The sequence below is a fragment of the Haliotis rubra genome, unplaced genomic scaffold, assembly GCF_003918875.1.
Source record: "Haliotis rubra isolate DU_JTF1 unplaced genomic scaffold, ASM391887v1 Scf243, whole genome shotgun sequence".
Taxonomy (NCBI): Eukaryota; Metazoa; Mollusca; class Gastropoda; order Lepetellida; family Haliotidae; genus Haliotis; species Haliotis rubra.
In genome coordinates, this window is record NW_025766481.1 from 333890 (window position 1) to 357024 (window position 23135).

A 23135-nucleotide genomic window follows, 5' to 3' on the forward strand; every position below is an offset into this window, starting at 1 on the left:
CCCCCGAGTACATGCTAACAAAATTGCTGCCCCTCCCTTTAAATCATCACACACACTCCGCCCCAGCCGTAAATTACGAACGGTCCCTTGGTGAAATATGATTTTTTACACTGAGCTTTTGTAACCAATATACCCATACTCAGTACACACTGAGATAACCCGTGATCGAGAATACAAACAAAAAAGACAACTGTAAACACACGTACAGGATTTACCAGAAATTACACCAGAATGGAGTTTGATATCCAACCAATATTTTGTACGCACACTTGATTCAGCTGCAGTTGATTGCCAAAAAGCGCTTTCTGACTAATAATACCCCAATTTGTCCAGTGCCAAAGATCTCTGTATAATTAGGTAAATTATCTGGATTTAAGCACTTCGTTCAGTACGAGGACTCTCCGGATCCACGTACAGTTATATATAGATAAATACGAATACATGATATTAATTGTACACTGTAAAATCAACCAGTCTTAGACAAAACAGACTGTTCACGACTAATAAAATTGTTTGTATAAAGATGGTGGGGAAAATACACGTCAAAGAAATTGCGTGGAAAGAGCTCTTCTTTCGTCATGTAATGCCAAGGGACACAACCCAAGTTTCTATGTATTAATATCTGTCCTTAGGAAATCAGTACTATTCACGTGATTCCAGTCATATGACGGGTGTAAGCGGTCGAGTTTAGTACATTGCACGTGAAGTATCATTGTATTTTAATACTGGGAGGCGTAACAACAGGTAATGTTTCTGATGTATGCTACTATGAGTAAGGTATACACATCTTTTAGTAGTCTCAGTGATCATTTGTACCCGTTAATCTCGGAAAATCTTTTGATTTCAGAATAAACGGGTCGGTTTAAACAGGGACAAACAAGCCTTTTGGGGAGGAAGTAGATTCCGAAAGAAGTAATAATGAAGACGTTTCTTTTATTTGCTGTGTTTGGAATAGGTAAGTTATGGTGTTGAAAATAATAGTCTGTCATTATTCATCTGCTATGCACATGTAAAGGTAAGATATACGTAGTTCTATGTAAGTCCAGTGATAGTCACGAGACTGGACATATTAATGGCTTTTTAGAAAACACTTGTTCAGGCATCATCTGTTATCTATTAGATTAGTCTCAGTACCCACATTGTTATCATGTGTTATAGTTAGATTGAAAGTTTAAACTGGGAGCAATGATAGGGCAAACTGGTTCAGACTGCTGGCTGTGGCTCTTGGGTTCTTAGGGTTAGTTGTTTTAGTGTAGCTGACTCCTAACACCATCTTAAATCGAAACAAAAGTGCAAGGTGGCACCATTTAGGTTAGACCTATGTAATCACCTGATGCCAATTAGTGAAGTACTGTATTTGATAGGATTATTCATACAAAACCTTTCACCATGGAAATTTACATATGTGTGTCCATGTGTATGTACAGAACCATAACCTAAATGCGTGGATAACCTTGATTGATGGATCGTGGTAATTATCATGCTATCTCGTAAATTAAGTCTCGTATGACGTCTCAAAGCTGTACTTTTGATGTACACACATACCGTGATATTGCTGGAATATTGCTAAAAGCGGCTTAAAACCAAACTCAGTAAGTCACTCATGGTACGTAACATAAGAGAGAAATTAAAGATAAAGTTATGAACCCTATGAATTTTTTTTAACTTAGTCAGGGGATGTCCCACGACCTATATAACAGCAGTTCAAGTTCACAAGTCATTAATTGTTTCATTCCCTATCAATCTACGGTAAAAGAAACACTCAAATAGTCACACAATTATTCATGGTTACTGTATGATATAAATTTAATTTTGTTTTCACGAATGACATGAGAAATTTGGACTGACTGAGTTTGGTTTTACGCTGCTTTTAGCAATATTCCAGCAACATCATGGCGGGGGACACCAGAAATGGGCTTCACACATTGTACCCATGTGGAGATTCGAACCCGGGTCTTCGGCCTGACGAGCCAACGCTTTAACCACTAGACTACCCCACCGCCCTGAGAAATTTTGAAGGGTGATAACTGTTACAGTTAGTTGTGAGAAAACATGTATTTATACTGCCATGATTCCCTTCCGCTGCGTTATATGAAAACATGATCAGCGGCAGTGGATGGGCTAGTTAAGTATCATTATTAATTTTGTTTCATTAAGTTAACGAACGGCAGAGTAATTTTGTAAATACCGCCAAAATATGGCGATAACTGTTCGGTAGCCAGTACATGTAAGTACTCTAAATCTAATTGTCCAGCACTGAGATAAATAGCCCAAGATCACTAATGCCACTATAAATAGAAAATTTTCTTTTTACAAAATGTCAGATACAGTTAGCACCAACCTTGTCACATCTTGTCGTCTCTTTCGTGGGTGTCAATACTTACTGCAATGCGCGTCGTACAGAGTGATATATTGTAAATGACAACCTAATTAATGAAACAAGGTGACATCACATTTTGTGGGCACATGAATGGGTGATGATTGCAAATGGCTTCAGTAAACAAACGTTTCATTCACGAGTGGAATATAAGACATTTTCAATTTGCTGAATCAGTGAATAAAGTAATGACTTACAAAACAAAATGAAATTGTGCATTCAAAATGTGATTTTCGGCACACTTCTCTTATATCCACGAATCAAGGTTATGCGAGTGTACGATTATGTATCCTGGTGTCAGGGGTTTTCGACGATGTAAGACAAAAACGTAATTTTTATCTTTAATATCATTTAAAGTTTATATTTTACTGACCTTGAGTGATAAAGGATATATTCATCTATATAAAAATATCAAGTGTTCCCTACCAAAATAGCGTTGATGACATCGTATCGGCGAAACTGTTGTCGCTCTCCACATCCAGGTATTTTGTATGGGTTTTCGACGATGAGGCATAGCTTTTGATCCGCACTGCGAGGGAGTGTTGTGATCACACGGCTTCCTATTCATATATTGCCCGTCACTAGCAGATGACCGATCTTACTGAAATTTTGCTTACTATTTTTTGTTATATAGGCAATTGATTTTGCATCTGAGGTGATATTAATGATCTCGGTTAAATAATATTGATGTTTGTTTGCGTTTTATATAACTTAACTTCTGGGTTTCCATTGTCAATAAAACTTCCTATGACAGCGACTGGGCACCCGCCGCCCTACCGATGAAACTGCTTGTGCACTCCGATCGTGCACGTACTCCAACGGTATAGCGCGAGCAATGCAATCGTCGAAATCACCAGTACGTCGAATACAGCTCGCTTTGGGATAATTCAGTATGAAGCGATTATGTATCCCTATTATGTTTGATGCAATGAATTTCTCTGTGTACTCAAAATAGCTTTGACACAAGGATTATAGCAATCAGTGGTTGGCATTTATCTTTTCTTATGTCGTGTGGTGAATGTATTAGATCTTAAGTAATTTGCGTGTGGCTGAGCAGAAATTGAAGAATGGCCAGTTGCATTGCAAAGAAACTTCAAAGGATTAACACACTATCTGTTGATTAATTAATCACTAGTAGTGGTATCTTGCACAGTGGATTTGTCCAAAGTGTTTACATGTGTAGGTTGACTAATACATCTGCATATAGGCACCTATATAAATGCATCATACTTTGTTCAAAGGATTAGCTGATAACACTGAATATTTTTAAGGAACTGTAGATCTCACATGTGCTATCTCAGCTGACCAATGAGACATGACAGAGATGTGAAACAGCTGAAATGAACTTGAGAGATGAACACAGGGTATAATATTCCAAAACGCTTGAGATATCTTCTTTGATTGGCATTCTAGAAGTTGAGGAGATGAAGACTGAGGACAGTTTTATGGATATACAACTTCTTTATTCTGTACAGGCGACATTTCTAAATAGATTTTAATGTCACTTGATACATGTCTAACTTGCTTGACAGCGACATTAGAATCTATGTTTGACTTATTTATGCCAAAACCAATATGGAAGGGAATAGAAACTGACAAAGTGTTGACAGAAACTAATAAAGGTCACACATGACAAGGGTGTCATGGACAAATATGAATGGTCACGTTGCCATTTGGCACACTCATCTGTTGCTTCATCTGGAATCTAAAACGGCTACCTGTATCAAATGTTCACTGGTATGACTCCGCAGGTATTTGACTTCATCTCAAAATTGTTTGTCTTACAAAGTCGTTTTGAGCTGTAGAGCTTTGTGTCTGTATATATTATTATTGGAAAAACATCTTTTATTTATTTCTCTTATAGCCAGTATGTTTTTGGGATGGTGACGATGACAGTATACAGAAAACATTCGGGTCATGTTTTGAGAGTCTAATGTTGTTTCCCTTAACCTCATTAGGACAAGTGATCACTTGTCAGATTCTTTCTAACAGTCACATTATATATGCTTAAGGTTGATTGCATGCTTCTGAAATGTCACAGATACACTTCAATTTCATTGGTCACAGAATTCTATCAGTTAGAGATTTGGCTACAAGTTACTGCATTTCTGGTGTCCCCCTTCGTGATATTGGTGGAATGCTTCTAAAAAGCGTGAAGAAACTAAGCTGAACTCACTCACTCACAAGTTCATGAGTGTAGGGACAAACTGAAATCTACTGTTGAATCTACTGTCTGTTGAATTGACTTGTGTACAAAGACATAGTATTTAATAATTTGTTGGTTGATTTTGAAACAGGAACTTGTGGGAAGGGACACTGTAAGTGTAAGGATAACATGGATAATTTTAAAGTGAGTATGAGTGAGTTAAAATATAACGTTGCATCGGCATTTTTTCGGCCATATAACGAGCCATGCTATTATCTAAACACTATAGAATGTTTACACATTGCTGCAGATGCTATGAGGTTGAGTCTACCATTGAGCTAATGTGGACAACTGAGTGAAAATAGCTGGTGGAAAAAAGGACATGTACAATTTGGATTGAATCTATGTGTGTGGCACATGAACAAGTACAACTGATAAACTGCTTGCATGCTTGAAATATTCCAAATTGCTGGATCGGAAAAAAATGTTTTCAATCCAGTTTATAAAGCCTTCCACTACATGAAGATGAAAAGGAAAAAACATATGTTGAAAATAGTAATGCTTTCCTACTCTGGTAACATGACATTGTTTCCATTCAGTAAATATTCAATATAATAGTTTGTAGGGATGACAGATCACTGACGACCAATCACAGTGGATATAATCTCCATAAAGAAACCCTCAACCAGTAAGCAAAAGAAACAATAAGTAAACACCTCTGTACCATTGTAAGAACAGTTGATCATCTGATGAAGACATTAGTTGTCTGTCCTTCATGATATGACATTGTAATTCATAACGAGGCAGCCAGTGTTAATATTTATAAATGTAGATGGCAGGTCAGATATGAAAGGTGAGATAGCAGTGATATGGATATGATTATTGTTGAGTGAAGATTACTGAGACAGAGTATGCAGATGCTTAGATAGCTGACTCACTCCTGACTATCACACTCGAGGAGTGTGTTTGTATCATGTGACACATTTACTGTTGCACAACTTGACTTCGTTATTTCATAACCATATTATTTCTAAGAGTGAAGAACTGATACACAGTTGACAGTATCATGACAGGGTTAGACAATACAGGACAAATCTTATGGATAACAACTTCTTGATTTATTTTTCACGTTTCTGGGCTGGTTCTTGCCACTTCTTCAGGTGGATAATGGTGATAGTGAACAGTACAGTATATATATAGATGTACAGGAAGCCAGATATGTAAATTGAGTATATACAAGGGATTGCCCTTATTGTAAAAACATACCCTATCTTTGTATTCTGCTCTTTGATCTCACTGCATTGTTTGTACATACTTAACTATATCTCCTTGATAAATGCAGATTGATTATCATATCTTTCCTGTTTAACCCCAGCAACAAGTTGGTATAATTAGTTTATAGGTCTGTTGGCTGGTAGCATATTCACAAACTGTTTGCTTGTTATTGATACTCAGTCTGCTGTTATCCTAACTAATTACTTAACAGTCTGTGCAATCAGCACTGATCAGTGGATACCACCAGTATTGGTATATCTATTTATATTGGCCTCGCTTGATTAAGTGTAACATCTGTCACTGTTATGATGTTGTTATATATCTCTATCCACACCATTGTTATTTTTGTTAAAGTATTCTGTTCTGTGATCAGTGTCCTCCTCACTACAGCTCTATAATAAAGTCTGGTATCTTCCATCTTTGCTGATACTGCATTTCTGTCTACATGTTGAGGAAAGACCATCCTCAGTTTGGTGAAAGGGGAGCTACTTACTGAGACAGCTTCCACAGACATACAGTTTTTACATTAGAAAACCCCTTGCAGACCAAGCCAAACTATTCTAAAAGTATTGTCATCATATGCAAACAGAAGAAATGAGTTCATTAACCATGGTACTACCAAATAAAAATGAAATTCCACTTGATGTTCCTAGTGTTTGTTGTAAGAGCCGATACAAATGGGAGCGGGTTTCCTCAGTAGTGCTTAATTCAGTGTCCAGTGTAAGTATTGCAAGGTGTGCACGGTAATAGTTGGCAAGGACAATATTATTAACAACACATTCATTATGAAGGGTAATTATGTCTGTCCAAGTGTACCAGGTGCAGACGACGGGCTGAAAGCAGGCATGTTTGTGAACAGAGACCTCTGTCCACAGTTACTCATTTGGCTGATGTGGTTGCTTGACTAAACAATAGCTACTATAGTCTGTTTGGCTCAAAAAGTTGTTTAACAAACTATCATTAAATTATTGACACAGTTCACTATTTAAAATATTGACACAGTTCACTATTTGTTACGAGGGAGGAGTGCAGAGAAAGGGACAGCCAGGTGTGTCTGTGAACTGTGTCAATAATTTAATGATAGTTTGTTAAACAACTTTTTTAATTTTAGGACATAAATTCTGCAAACAAATCACAGAGTTGGTCTGATGTTTTGATTATGATCAGCGTTTCATTGAGTATTATATGTTTATTAGTTTTCGAGTTAGATTGCAATTCATAGGTCCGCCTTTGAGCCAAACGGACTATAGTGTTAAATGTCATGTTTTTTAATCATTATGTATATTACAATGAAAAATCAGGTGGATGGCTGACAGTGAAGGTATTGATTTAGGAAGCTCATCTTAGATCAGTTACTGGTTGTTGTTGAGGATTAAGTGAACAGTCTGTATTCATGTCATATTATTCCAGGATGGTTTAATCTTTAACCTAATAGAAACTGAAACCAGTCTAGTACTGTTCGAATATTGCTAGAAACAGTCATGTCTGTGTTGTACAAAGGCCCTGCATCACCACATTTGGATCGAAAGTCACTTTCATTCTTATTCTGGTAACATTGTTTCTATTCATGACTGATTGTCCAGCAGGTCAACCTGCTTTTACCCTCATCTGCAGCTATCATCTCAACATGGAAAAAATATTGAAATATATCACACAAACAAATACACCTCACAGTTTTCAATTATGCAGGAATATATTGTTAAAATATGCATGAGGTGAGTATCATATCCAATGGTTTGGTAAATTCATCAGTAATTGTTTCTGTCCTGCATGAAACAGCATGACGATGACACAAGTCAATGACTAAAGTCATTATCTTACTTTTCTTATGCAGCCCCCTGTATTTAGGAATAGAATTTAGAGGTAGTGTACATACTGTATGTTCACTTTGAAGGTCATTGCATGTAATTGGAAGACTTTGAAGGTTTAGGCTGCTTTCGTGAATTGGGCTTCAAATAAACTGAACTTCAGTATTTATTATTGACGAAAGATAATATACCTGATCTGTGAGCCAGGATCTGGATGATATAAACTTCAGGATATTTACAAGTCTCTAGATGTCATATAATACATTTCAGGATGTTTCATATTGCTTCATGAAGTCAAAGCTTTTTATCCCCCGCAACACGCTCGTCTGTCCCTCTGTGCACTTTTGTCTTTTCTGGAGCAGAACTCTAAAACCGTTCACTATTTCTTCACCAAACTTGGCACATAGATAGATCTGGAGGTGTACTGGTGACTTTTGGTAGTTTTGGATTTCTGAATAATATATTTTTGTCGTTTCCATGGCAACAAGCTTGACAAAAACTGAAATTGGTGGTAGTGCTCTTTTCTGGAGCAGAACTCTAAAACCGTTCACTATTTCTTCACCAAACTTGGCACATAGATAGATCTGGAGGTGTACTGGTGACTTTTGGTAGTTTTGGATTTCTGAATAATATATTTTTTGTCGTTTCCATGGCAACAAGCTTGACTAAAACTGAAATTAGTTGTAGTGCTCTTTTCCAGAGCAGAACTCTAAAACCGTTCAATGTTTCTTCACCATACTTGGCACATACATATATCTGGTGGTGTACTGGTGCCTTTTGGTAGTTTTGGAATTCCGAATAAAATATTTTGGCGTTTCCATGGCAACAAGTATCACTTTGACTGAAATTGGTGATAGTGCTCTTTTCTGGAGCAGAACATTAAAAACCTTTCAATTCTCTCCTTCCACTTTTCTATGTACACACCTAAATATTTGACATAATCATAACTCGTAGACATAATCATGAAGAGTATTTTGCCATTGAGGGGGATATTGAAGACTTTGTCTTCTTGTTTTAGTTAAATTGAACTCAAGTACCTAACCTATGTGTCACGATTTTGTTACATGTCAGGGTCACTTTGAAAGTCATTCTCTGATGAAATGTCTTGTAATACCTGCATTTTGGAAGTCTTGTTTATGTGAAGGTACAAATATTATTTTTTTTGTCCATAGCGGCTGGCGTCAAGTTCCAGTACAACTCGACAGACCCGTGTGTGATGATGGATGTGGAGGCTACATTCACCACCACAGCCTCACAAGGGGACAACCAGCTGGTAGGTGGTCACAAAATCACAACTCATTATGTTGAAAATAGTACATGTATATCATTACACTTACTCAGTGTGTCAGACATGTTCACAAAAGGTCCAAATGCTGAAACTGAAAAGACATGGTTTGAACATCAAATGGATTAGGGCATCAATGTTTATATTCTGTGGGTTTGGGTAACAGTCTAACTCAGTGAACTACAGCTGATGCCCTTTCAGAATCAACAATGTACAATATTTCTTTTACATTTTTAGTACACAGTCTTAGATTAGCAATCATGGAGACGTGTAGGTTTTAGCAAGGTCCATTATTTATGTGCTACCAGTTGACATGACCGGCAGATGTAAAGACCATCGTGGACGCACACACACACTTAACTTGCAACATAGATAGGTCTGGTGGTGAACTGGTTCCATTTGGATTTCTTAATAAAATATTTTCTGCTTTTCCATGGCAACAAGTTTGACTTTGACTATTGGTGATAGTCCTTTTTTCCGGGAGCAGAACTTTTAAACCATTTATCATTTCTTCCCCGAATTTGGCACATAGATAGGTCTGGTGGTGAACAGGTTTTCTGAAAGTTTGGGATTTCTGAATAAAATAACTTTTGCATTTCCATGGTAACAGGTTTTACTTTGACTGAAATTGGTGATAGTGCTCCTTTCCGGAGCAGAACTTTAAAACCTTTCATTGCTCTCCTTCAACTTTGTGGGTATTCAAGAACCTAATGCATCACTCTATCAAATGGACTTGGGAAAATGTATATTCATCAAGAGTATGTTACCATTGTGAGCTGATGACTTTGTCTTCTTGTTAATCAAGGTTTTTTGAGTCGTTTAGGAATTGTGTACTTTGATTCAGACCCTGTGGTGCATGTGGAAGAAAAGGTACACAGAAACCTGCACTCATCTTTAGAGCCAACTATTGAGGATTGGATGAATATAATGTTTGACCTTGCTAATTGTTTGTCACGCCAGGCCTGCTAGCTTTCCACAGCACTCGTTTCCAATATTTCCACAGCAGTCATATCATTCAAAATAAACAGCTGGATGTTCTCGTCCATTGATTGCTTGGTCACCAACACATGACTGGGGTTCTACAATGCGGCTATGGGCTGTAATTACCCCCCCGCAACACGTTTTGCAGGGGGTATTAAATTGGACTCCATCCGTCCGTGCGTGCGTGCGTGCACATTTGTCTTTTCCGGAGCAGAACTCTAAAACCGTTCAATATTTCTTCACCAAACTTGGCACATACATGGATCTGGTGGTGTACTGGTGCCTTTTGGTAGTTTTGGAATTCTGAATTAAATATTTTTGGCGTTTCCATGGCAACAAGTCCGACTTAGACTGAAATTGGTGGTAGTGCTCTTTTCCGGAGCTGAACTCTAAAACCGTTCGCTATTTCTTCACCAAACTTGGCACATAGATAGATCTGTTGGTGTACTAGTGCCTTTTGGTAGTTTTTGAATTCTGAATAAAATATTTTTGGCATTTCCATGGTAACAAGTTTGACTTAAACTGAAATTAGTGGTAGTGCTCTTTTCCAAAGCAGAACTCTAAAACCGTTCACTATTTCTTCACCAAACTTGGCACATAGATAGATCTGGTGGTGTACTGGTGCCTTTTGGTAGTTTTGGAATTCTGAATAAAATATTTTTGGCATTTCCATGGCAACAAGTTCGACTTAGACTGAAATTAGTGGCAGTGCTCTTTTCCGGAGCAGAACTCTAAAACCGTTCACTATTTCTTCACCAAACTTGGCACATAGATAGATCTGGTGGTGTACTGGTGCCTTTTGTTAGTTTTGGAATTCTGAATAAAATAATTTTGGCATTTTCATGGCAACAAGTTTGACTTAGCCTAAATTTTGGTGGTTGTACTCTTTTCCAGAGCTGAACTCTAAAACCATTCACTATTTCTTCACCAAACTTGGCACATAGATTGGTCTGGTGGTGTACTGGTGCCTTTTGGTAGTTTTGGAATTCTGAATAAAATATTTTTGGTGTTTCCATGGCAACAAGTTTGACATAGACTGAAATTGGTGATAGTGCTCCTTTCTGGAGCAGAACTTTAAAAACCGTTCAATACTCTCCTTCCACTTTTCTATATACACACCTAAATATTTGACATAATCATAACTCGTAGACATAATCATGAAGAGTATTTTGCCATTGAGGGGGATATTGATGACTTTGTCTTCTTGTTGGCTTTTCCATGGCAACAAGTTTGACTTAGCCTGAAATTGGTGGTAGTGCTCTTTTCCGGAGCTGAACTCTAAAACCGTTCACTATTTCTTCACCAAACTTGTCACATAGATTGGAATTCTGAATAAAATATTTTTATCCCCCGCAACGCGTTTTGTGGGGGGTATTAAAATGGACTCCGTCCCTGCGGCGGCAGGTCGGGCCGGGTCCGTCCGATCCGTCCTGTCCGTCCGTCCGTGCACATTTGTCTTTTCCGGAGCAGAACTCTAAAACTGTTCAATATTTCTTCACCAAACTTGGCACATAGATAGATCTGGTGGTGTACTGGTGCCTTTTGGTAGTTTTGGAATTCTGAATAAAACATTTTTGGCGTTTCCATGGCAAAAAGTTCGACTTAGCCTGAAATTGGTGGTAGTGCACTTTTCCGGAGCAGAACTCTAAAACCGTTAACTATTTCTTCACCAAACTTAGCACATAGATAGATCTGGTGGTGTACTGGTGCCTTTTGGTAGTTTTGGATTTCTGAATAAAATATTTTTGGCGTTTCTGTGGCAACAAGTTTGACTTAGCCTGAAATTGGTGGTAGTGCACTTTTCCGGAGCAGAACTCTAAAACCGTTAACTATTTCTTTACCAAACTTGGCACATACATAGATCTGGTGGTGTACTGGTGCCTTTTGGTAGTTTTGGAATTCTGAATAAAACATTTTTGGCGTTTCCATAGCAACAAGTTCGACTTAGCCTGAAATTGGTGGTTGTGCTCTTTTCCGGAGCAGAACTCTAAAATCGTTAACTATTTCTTCACCAAACTTGGCACATAGATAGATCAGGTGGTGTACTGGTGCCTTTTGGTAGTTTTGGAATTCTGAATAAAATATTTTTGGCGTTTCCATGGCAACAAGTTTGACTTTGACTGAAATTAGTGGTAGTGCTATTTTCCGGAGCAGAACTCTAAAACCGTTCAATATTTCTTCACCAAACTTGGCACATACATAGATCTGGTGGTGTACTGGTGCCTTTTGGTAGTTTTGGAATTCTGAATAAAATATTTTTGGCGTTTCCATGGCAACAAGTTTGACTTAGCCTGAAATTGTAGTAGTGCTCTTTTCCGGAGCAGAACTCTAAAACTGTTCAATGTTTCTTCACCAAACGTGGCACATAGATTGGTCTTGTGGTGTACTGGTGCCCTTTGGTAGTTTTGGAATTCCGAATAAAATATTTTTGGCATTTCCATGGCAACAAGTTTCACTGAAATTGGTGATAGTGCTGAATTCGAATAAAATATTTTTGGCTTTCTGGAGCAGAACTTTAAAAACCTTTCAATACTCTCCTTCCACTTTTCTATATACACACCTAAATATTTCTATATACACACCTAAATATTTGACATAATCATAACTCGTAGACATAATCATGAAGAGTATTTTGCCATTGCGGGGGATATTGATGACTTTGTCTTCTTGTTGTCATTTCCATGACAACAAGTTTGACTAAAACTGAAATTAGTGGTAGTGCTCTTTTCGCGAGCAGAACTTAATAAACCTTTCAATACTCTCCTTCCACTTTTCTATATACACACCAAAATATTTGACTTAATCATAACTCGTAGACATAATCATGAAGAGTATCTTGCCATTGCGGGGGATATTGATGACTTTGTCTTCTTGTTGCTTCCTTTTTCAGGGCAAATTGTGTGGGTGGCGTGTGCTGCTGGGCGGGAGCAGCATTCTGTCCCTTTTTGCAAACACCTGGTGTCTACAATCATGTTCCATTCACATAATTTTCCCAGCTATTTTTACCTTTCCACAAAAAGGAATCTGTATAGTCAAGACTGGGTATTCTCTGCTCTTACATACATTTTCTTTTTATCAACATCTTGTTGTTTCTCTCTGCCAGGCAACAGGTTCTGTGAAGTCAAGTGAAAAACACTCTGTAAGTGGGTCATGTGGAGAAAATCAAGCCACGCTGATCATCAATTTCAACAAAACCGATGCAAAATGGACACTAATCTTCAGCAAGAAAGCAGATACTGTGACTGTAACACTCGACATGATGTTCCAGTATGATTCTAAGAAGATGTTCCCCAAGAAAAATCTTACCCACGGTGAGTAGTGTGTCTTAATTTTCCCAGGTGCAGTCTGTTTCTTCTTGACTTCACTGACTAAATCTTCCTGTGGGATTACTTGAACTACCTGCACCCCAATATGCCATATTTTATTACCTACACAGGAAGGGAAATGCAGGTTGGTAAATTTTCTGAAACCTCCCAAGGGGGATAGGTTACAGTATTTTGTTACAGTTGATTACAACTCATTGGCTGTTTCAGAAATGCTATTATTTTATCCCACCGCATGTAATGCGCGTGGGATATAGTCGTCGCTCGGTCCGTCCGTAATCATTTTGTTTCCGGAGCATAACTCAAAGACCGTTCGATATTTTTTAACCAAAATTGGTAGATATGTCAAACATAACCTAAGGTGGTGCCTTTTGCTATTTACAGATTATTGTCATTTTTATTTTTCTCGGTTTCCATGGAAACGTTTTGGACTTAGTCTTAAAGAAGGGTGGGCTTCGTTTCCGGAGCATAACTCAAGAACCGTTCAGTATTTTTCAACAAAACTTGGTAGATATATCAAACAGATCCTAAAGTTGTGCCTTTTGCCATTTACAGATTTTTGGCATTTTTATTTTTCCCGGTTTCCATGGAAACGATTCGGACTTAGTCCCAAAAGTGAGGGGTGGGCTTCGTTTCCGGAGCATAACTCAAGAACCGTTCAATATTTTCAACAAAACTTGGTAGATATATGAAACAGAACCTTGAAGTGGTGCCTTTTGGTATTTGCAGATTTTTGTCATTTTTATTTTTCCCGGTTTCCATGGAAACATTTTGGACTTAGTCTCAAAAAGTAAGGATTGCTTTCGTTTCCGGAGCATAACTCAAGAACCGTTCAATATTTTTCAACAAAACTTGGTAGATATATCAAACAGATCCTAAAGTTGTGCCTTTTGCTATTTGCAGATTTTTGGCATTTTTATTTTTCCCGGTTTCCATGGAAACGATTCGGGACTTAGTCCCAAAAGTGAGGGGTGGGCTTCGTTTCCAGAGCACAACTCGAAAACTTCTCAATGTCTTTCAGCAAAACTTGGCAGATATGTGAGGCAGATCCCAAAGTGGTGCCTTTTGCTATTTGCAGATATTTGGGATTTATTATTTTTTTGGTTTCCATGGAAATGATTCAGACTTAGTCTCAAAAGGAAGGGGTGGGTTTCGTTTCCGGAGCATAACTCAAGAACCATTCAATATTTTTCAACAAGACTTGGTAGATATATCAAACAGATCCTAAAGTGGTGCCTTTTGCTATTTACAGATTTTTAGCATTTTTACTTTTCCCGGTTTCCATGGAAAAGATTCGGACTTAGTTGCAAAAGTGAGGGGTGGGCTTCGTTTCCGGAGCATAACTCAAGAACCGTTCAATATTTTTCAACAAAACTTGGTAGATGTATGAAACAGAACCTTAAGTGGTGCCTTTTGCTATTTGCAGATTTTGGCATTTTATTTTTTTCTTGGTTTCCATGGAAACATTTTGGACTTAGTCTCAAAAAGTAAGGATTGCTTTCGTTTCCGGAGCACAACTCAAAAACCGTATAATATTTTTCAACAAAACTTGGTAGATATATCAAACACATCCTAAAGTTGTGCCTTTTGCTATTTGCAGATTTTTGGCATTTTTATTTTTCCCGGTTTCCATGGAAACGATTCGGACTTAGTCCCAAAAGTGAGGGGTGGGCTTCGTTTCCGGAGCACAACTCAAAAACTTCTCTATATCTTTCAGCAAAACTTGGCAGATATGTGAGGCAGATCTTGAAGTGGTGCCTTTTGCTATTTGCAGATATTTGTGATTTATTATTTTCTCGGTTTCCATGGAAATGATTCAGACTTAGTCTCAAAAAGGAAGGGATGGGTTTCGTTTCCAGAGCACAACTGGAAAACTTCTTAATATCTTTCAGCAAAACTTGGCAGATATGTGAGGCAGATGCCAAAGTGGTGCCTTTTGCTATTTGCAGATATTTGTGATTTATTATTTTCTCAGTTTCCATGGAAACAATTTGGACTTAGTCTCAAAAGGGAGGGGTAGGTTTTGTTTCCGGAGCACAACGCGAAAACTTCTAAATATCTTTCAGCAAAACTTGGCAGCTATGTGAGGCAGATCCCAAAGTGGTGCCTTTTGCTATTTGCAGATTTTTGTCATGTATTTTTTTCATGATTTCCATGGAAACGATTTGCACTCAGTCTAAAATCAAGCTGGACTTTAAGTAACTGTCAGATGATTTGTTCTTTCAAAGATGTGGGGGCCGGGGGATATGTCATCTTCTGATGACTCTTGTTTAGTTTTTCCTTTGACTTTGAATTTGGTGTATACCTGACATAGGAGTACAAAGTTAAGAACCCCAATTCCATGTTATTGTTTAGCATAGCCCAATAACTTCTCTTGTGTACTTTTGTATACTCTTGTAAATTCTCTCATCAAGTTGGACTTCAAGTAAACTGTTAGATTAACTTAGATGACTTGTTCTTTCAAATTTGTGGGGGCCGAGGGGATGTCATCTTCTGATGACTCTTGTTAAAGACTTGCATTAATTTACATTTTTTTTAACTTTGAAAAACCAAAGGGAATGTTTGTTCAGCCATTGGATTGTTTTCAAATTTGGGGATGACCCTCCACATCTTAGAGAGGTGCAGTGCAATTGTAAAGTTATATTTTGATGTTTTGTATTTATCAAAAATTATCACAACATCTCTTGACCTCAGGATAAAAAAGTCCAGATTTGTTTAATCAATAACTTTACAATCATTTATTGTGTTGTTTTCAGATTTGGGTAATGGCTTCTTTGTTTATAGTAAAGGGCTAGTTTGATACAGGTCTTGTATTTTGTCAAGAATGATCATTATTATTTTGTCTTATCCTGACTCATGATCTTTTTCTTATCCTGACTCATGATCTTTTGCTTATCTCCCTTTCCTTTTCGAATGGTAGTGGAACACTTGAATCCCTTGAAGTTCCCTAAGCGGACGTAAAAATACACTCACCCACGAGTTACCTCCCTTTTGCCCTTTTCCCACGCAAACAATCATGTGACCAGCCTTACTTGTCATTCTCTCCCTTTTCGCCCAAGCGGATGGTTGGGCGAGCACTGGAGTCCCTTATACGGCATTATATCCTTTTTATTTAGGTCCTATTCTTCAAAATTACGCTGTATATGGATTTGGCAATAACTGCTATGTATTATATAAATTAATGTATTTGTGTCTTTATTTCATCGTTATGTAACTTTGTTTACATTTCATGGAATCTTGCAGTGTTTGCAGGCACAGGTTATCCGTGGCTGATTCTCACCCCCAGTGCCTTTCGTGCATAAAACCATGTTCTTCCAGCTTGCGCTGTACTTATTGTGTTGATTTATCAAATCTTCAATTTAATCAATATTTGTCTTATATCTGTAGACGTGCCTTGGATCCGGCGAGGAAGTCATCTCAAGTCATGACTTATAAAACAGGAGATCAACCTTCAAACCGTATGTTGCTTGCTACTGCGTAAGTTCATAATACTGTTGCTATGTTTAGTGCGTTGCAGGGGCAGTCTGCTGGTAAGGGGGCCAAGAAGAGATTGGCTTCAACGCAGTTGACTCTGACTCAAGCTAAGAAAAAGACGTCGTCTTCTTCTACGTCGCAGAAGAAAGCATCTGTTACTGGATCGGAGGGTAAATCTATGCGGCCTTGTAAGTCAACGCATCAGAAATCCTTCAACGAAGAGATATTACCTCCGCATGAAGTAGATTTTTTTTGATGATCTCCCGTTACTTCTACCCGAGGTACCTTTGAGATCGGCGACGCAATCGACTTCCATGACTACTAGATTGTCTCCTGCAACTGTCACAGCAGGCCAGCTGTTTGACAAACTACCACCGACTTGTCAAAGGAGTGAAGTTGAGGCACACAATTCATCAGCGTTCGCGAACGCTTCTTCTACACCAAAGCAGCTTCAATCAACGCAGAACTTGATCTGGGTGAAATTGAGACAATTCACCAACCAGATGATGGCTATGATGGAACACAGGTTCGAGGAAGAAGCGAAGGCTCGGCGAAGCGTCTCATCTACCGACACCGTGCGCAAACCTACGGACCTGTGCGAACGTAGTCCACATAGAACTACGTCTCAAGACTACATTGGCGAACGTACACCTTTGCGAAGGTCTCCACAGTCTGACGACTGTATCATCTTGGAGGAGGATAGAGGATAGAGATGCCTACTCACCGTTCTACATCAGGAACCCTCAACGTTCGAGAACATCAAAGGATTTATCTCCTGCACATAGCCGTTCTAGATCGAGATCTCATATCTCTCACAGACGTTCGCGAAGTCACTCATCACGATACAGAGGTTCGCGAAGAGAAGGCTCACATCACAGAGGTTCGCGAAGGGATACATCTAGCAACTGAGGTTCGCGAAGAGTAGGCTCACGTCACAGATGTTCGCGAAGAGATGAATCAACAGTTAGAGGTTCGCGAAGAGAGGACTCTCAAGATAGACGTTCGCAAAGGGAGGAATCTTCAGTTCGCGAAAGGATGATGGAGGTTCGAGAAGGGATACAGGTTCGCAGAAGGATGAATCGCGGAGGCATAGCTATACCGATCAGGAGATAACTGATGAATAACCAGACTTCGCTTCTCGGACTCAGAGGTTACTGATGGTTTGAACTTGGAGTCTCCTAAGGATATAGATGAAGTCTACGCTTATAAGATGCGTAATGACGACTTTAATGTGACTATTCCTCAGATTGAACCTATATCCAACATATACCTTCTAACCTACGCACAGCTTTGAGAAAGATACAGACACTACAAGGTTCGAGAGCTCTCAGATCTACAGGCAGATAACAGCAACGCAGACATCTACAGGGTTCGCGAACCCTAGGGTAAACAAACCCTTACATCAACAGGCAGGATGTTGACGTCGACTCTATTACCATACGGCTGAATAAAACGAAGCAATGATGAAAACGGATGGTTTTGTCCGAGTTTAAAACTCAACAAAAAGATCTACAACGTGCGATCTCTACAGTTACAGCCTGCACAACTCTACAACCTGCACAAACCTTATACCTGTATAGGTTCAGTTTTGGATGACAACCTACTTGATGAAAGGAATCACTTCATCTATAATCATTTTGTTTCCGACCATAACTCAAAGACCGCTTTGATATTTTTTAACCAAAATTGGTAGATATGTCAAACATAACCTAAGGTGGTGCCTTTTGCTATTTACAGATAATTGTCATTTTTATTTTTCTCGGTTTCCATGGAAACGCTTTTGGACTTAGTCTTAAAGAAGGGTGGGCTTCGCTTTCCGAGCATAACTCAAGAACCATTCAATATTTTTCAACAAAACTTGGTAGATATATCAAACAGATCCTAAAGTGGTGCCTTTGCTATTTACAGATTTTGGCATTTTTATTTTTCCGGTTTCCATGGAAACAATTCGACTTAGTCCCAAAAGTGAGGGGTGGGCTTCGCTTCCGAGCATAACTCAAGAACCGCTCAATATTTTTCAACAAAAGTTGGTAGATATATCAAACAGAACCATGAGTGGTGCCTTTGCTATTTGCAGATTTTGTCATTTTTATTTTTCCCGGTTTCCATGGAAACATTTTGGACTTAGTCTCAAAAAGTAAGGATTGCTTTCGCTTCCTCGAGCATAACTCAAGAACCATTCAATATTTTTCAACAAAACTTGGTAGATATATCAAACAGATCCTAAAGTTGTGCCTTTTGCTATTTGCAGATTTTGGCATTTTTATTTTTCCCGGTTTCCATGGAAATGATTCGACTTAATCCCAAAAGTGAGGGGTGGGCTTCGCTTCCGAGCATAACTCAAGAACCGCTCAATATTTTTCAACAAGACTTGGTAGATATATCAAACAGAACCTTAAGTGGTGCCTTTTGCTATTTGCAGATTTTGGTATTTTTATTTTTCCCGGTTTCCATGGAAACGATTCGACTTAATCCCAAAAGTGAGGGGTGGGCTTCGCTTTCCGAGCATAACTCAAGAACCGCTCAATATTTTTCAACAAAACTTGGTAGATGTATGAAACAGAACCTTAAGTGGTGCCTTTGCTATTTGCAGATTTTGGCATTTTATTTTTCTTGGTTTCCATGGAAACATTTTGGACTTAGTCTCAAAAGTAAGGATTGCTTTCGCTTCCGAGCACAACTCAAAACCGTGATAATATTTTTCAACAAAACTTGGTAGATATATCAAACAGATCCTAAAGTTGTGCCTTTTGCTATTTACAGATTTTGGCATTTTTATTTTTCCCGGTTTCCATGGAAATGATTCGACTTAATCCCAAAAGTGAGGGGTGGGCTTCGCTTCCTCGAGCATAACTCAAGAACCGCTCAATATTTTTCAACAAGACTTGGTAGATATATCAAACAGAACCTTAAGTGGTGCCCTTTGCTATTTGCAGATTTTGGTATTTTTATTTTTCCCGGTTTCCATGGAAACGATTCGACTTAATCCCAAAAGTGAGGGGTGGGCTTCGCTTTCCGAGCATAACTCAAGAACCGCTCAATATTTTTCAACAAAACTTGGTAGATGTATGAAACAGAACCTTAAGTGGTGCCTTTGCTATTTGCAGATTTTTGTCATTTTTATTTTTCTTGGTTTCCATGGAAACATTTTGGACTTAGTCTCAAAAAGTAAGGATTGCTTTCGCTTCCGAGCACAACTCAAAACCGTGATAATATTTTTCAACAAAACTTGGTAGATATATCAAACAGATCCTAAAGTTGTGCCTTTTGCTATTTACAGATTTTGGCATTTTTATTTTTCCCGGTTTCCATGGAAACGATTCGACTTAATCCCAAAAGTGAGGGGTGGGCTTCGCTTTCCGAGCACAACTCAAAACCTCTCTATATCTTTCAGCAAAACTTGGCAGATATGTGAGGCAGATCTTGAAGTGGTGCCTTTGCTATTTGCAGATATTTGTGATTTATTATTTTCTCGGTTTCCATGGAAATGATTCGACTTAGTCTCAAAAGGAAGGGATGGGTTTCGCTTCCGAACACAACTGGAAAACTTCTTAATATCTTTCAGCAAAACTTGGCAGATATGTCAGGCAGATGCCAAAGTGGTGCCTTTTGCTATTTGCAGATATTTGTGATTTATTATTTTCTCAGTTTCCATGAAAACAATTTGGACTTAGTCTCAAAAGGAGGGGTAGGTTTTGTTCCTCGAGCACAACCTAAAACTTCTTAATATCTTTCAGCAAAACTTGGCAGATATGTGAGGCAGATCCCAAAGTGGTGCCTTTTGCTATTTGCAGATTTTGTCATTTATTTTTTCATGATTTCCATGGAAACGATTTGCACTTAGTCTAAAATCAAGCTGGACTTTAAGTAACTGTCAGATGATTTGTTCTTTCAAAGATATGGGGGTCGGGGATATGTCATCTTCTGATGACTCTTTTATATTATTCACAATGGGAATACGTGATTTATATCACTGAACAAGAATTTACACTTGAGCAACCCTTATTCAAGAGGTTTATATGAGCGGCGTAGAATTACCCGCACTTTTACTCAACCAACTAATTGCATCAGATTTTATGGAGGCCAACTTGCTACAACACCGGTGATGTCATGCTTGGAAGCTGATTGGTCCACGTCAGACAACGCCTCCCACTGACAGAGCAGGCTCCAACATGTTTTCTGATTTGTAAACAAACCCGTGGTATGGAGGAATACTTCATCGGCAGCCTTGGAAACAGTATACAACTACGGCCTGTTATCATCATGGGAATCTAATAGATGTCTAGCCTTAGGATAAACGATGTTTATTTTTGAAGTTGTTCCTGATAAAAGTCGGTATGAGTACCTGTCCCCTGTGATGCTACACTGGAGCCAGCCTTGCTATAAATAGACAACTTCGATGTCAACACAGATCGCCTGCGTATATAAGGGGAAGAATGATGTATCATCACTGCAATCAGAGGTTAGCACTTCCAATGGAACATCCTACCGTTTGGAATATCGTCGGCTCTATGATTATTCATACGAATAACCAAGCCTATCAGCACCTATCTGCAGCATCGAGGTCTACGCAGTGCCGGTTATCTGGACGGCGGCATACAGGTTCTTCAAAGTGCCAATCAAGTCAGACAGCAGCTGAACTTCACAATTAAGTTGCTCACGCAACTAGGATGGCTAGTGAACCTGATGAAGTTGGAGTTAGAATCAAACAAGATCTTCTATTGCTGGGAATAAGAATTATCACAACACAGAATCGAATTGTGGTCCCAGAAGATCATTGGGTCAAGATACAAGCCATGATTCCACAAGCAGTCATCTCTCCGTTAACACTACGAACATGGCAATGTCAATTCGGTCTACTAACCTCGGCGCAGGACTTGACTCGCACAGGAAGATTACAACTAAGGCCGCTGCAACGGTTCCTGACAAAACATCTGGACAGCATCGACCCTATCTTGCTGCCAGACAATCTTAAGAGGAACCTACTTTGGTGGACCCATTTACAAGAGCCCGCCTTCGACACACATCTCTACGTAGACGCATTGGTACAAGGTTGGAGTGCACATCTCAACAATCAAGTTGCATCAAGGAAGTGGTCCAAACAGAGCAGCCTTTTCACATCAATCTGCTGGAGATGAAAGCTGTGATCAACGCCTTACAACTATGATCGAGCTCACTGATCAACAGAATGCTGATGGTCCACACGAACAACTCTACAGTGGCATTCTCCATAAATCCGCAAGGATCTACAAGATCACCAAGCGTACTACAGCTCACATTCCAGTTGTTCCACATCATGGAGGAGGCAAACATCTGGATAAAGGCGTGTCACATATCCGGAGCCAAGAATGTGCTTGCAGACACTCTCCCGACCACTGCACCCGTCACCTACAGAATGGATACTCCATCCAGAAGAATTTCGGCTCATCATAGGGGCGGTGGGGTAGCCTAGTGGTTAAAGCGTTGGCTCGTCACGCCGAAGACCCGGGTTCGATTCCCCACATGGGCACAATGTTTGAAGCCCATTTCTGGTGTCCCCCGCCGTGATATTGCTGGAATATTGCTAAAAGCAGCGTAAAAATTAAACTCAGTCAGTCAGTCAGTCAGTCAGTCAGTCAGTCAGTCAGTCAGGCTCATCATAAGGGAAATAGGATCCCCATGCATAGACCTGTTTGCCACGTGGTTCAACAAACAAGTACAGACATTTGTCTCACAGTTCCAGATCCTCAAGCCTTGGCAACAGATGCACTGAACATATCATGGGAAGGACTTAACGCTTGTGCGTTTCCACCACTGATATTACTACCAAAAGTACTGTTGAAGATCAAACAGACACAGGCGCTACAACTGACCTTGGTCGCGCCATACTGGCCAGCGAGAGTATGGTTCCTAGACCTAATAGAAGATCTCGGAAGTCCAACAATCAAGTTACCAGATTGGCCGAACCTACTCATACATCCGCACACCAAGCAAGTCCACAGAAACCCAACACTGTTCCAGCTACACGTTTGGACCGTATCAAAACATGTTTGAAGAAAAGAGGATACTCCGCCAGGGCAGCCAAGGTAGTAAGGCTAGCGTTATGCAGATCTATTCGTAACATGTATGATGACAAGTGGCTGAAGTTTGAGACTTATGCAAGGCGGAAAGACTTCATTACGATGAAAGCTACTCATCCTCAAGTGGCGGAATACCTGTGTCATCTTAGACAGACCAGACATCTGAAAGGTTCAACATTATCTAATACACTCGAGCTGCTGACACAGAAGACTCTGTTCCTGCTTGCGCTAGACACGGCAGCTCGAATATCAGAGATACATGCGCTGGACTTTGGTCGAACGAGATTCGACACGGGGCAACATGCTGCAGTTCATCTAGGACTTAGATAGGACTTCATTGCCAAGAACCAACTACCTGGTCAGCCAGATGGACAGTTCTACGTACCAGCGCTATCTACAATCCTATC

The 23135-nt window shown here is 39.2% G+C and overlaps 1 protein-coding gene across 3 annotated transcripts in view; it reads left to right on the forward strand.

The window, feature by feature from the left end:
* Positions 1 to 654: 654 nt before the first annotated feature.
* The window catches only part of LOC124278886 (cell wall protein IFF6-like), a 37619-nt gene continuing 15138 nt past the window's right edge, over positions 655 to 23135 (forward strand). For 2 of the 3 annotated variants that reach the window (XM_046714674.1, XM_046714673.1), the window contains exons 1-4: positions 655 to 744; positions 848 to 955; positions 8779 to 8879; positions 12976 to 13185. In XM_046714674.1, the coding sequence (XP_046570630.1) occupies positions 919 to 955; positions 8779 to 8879; positions 12976 to 13185 (348 nt within the window). In that variant the 5' untranslated portion in view covers positions 655 to 744; positions 848 to 918. The remainder of the gene's footprint in view (positions 745 to 847; positions 956 to 8778; positions 8880 to 12975; positions 13186 to 23135) is intronic. The other variant, XM_046714672.1, reaches the window with a different exon arrangement.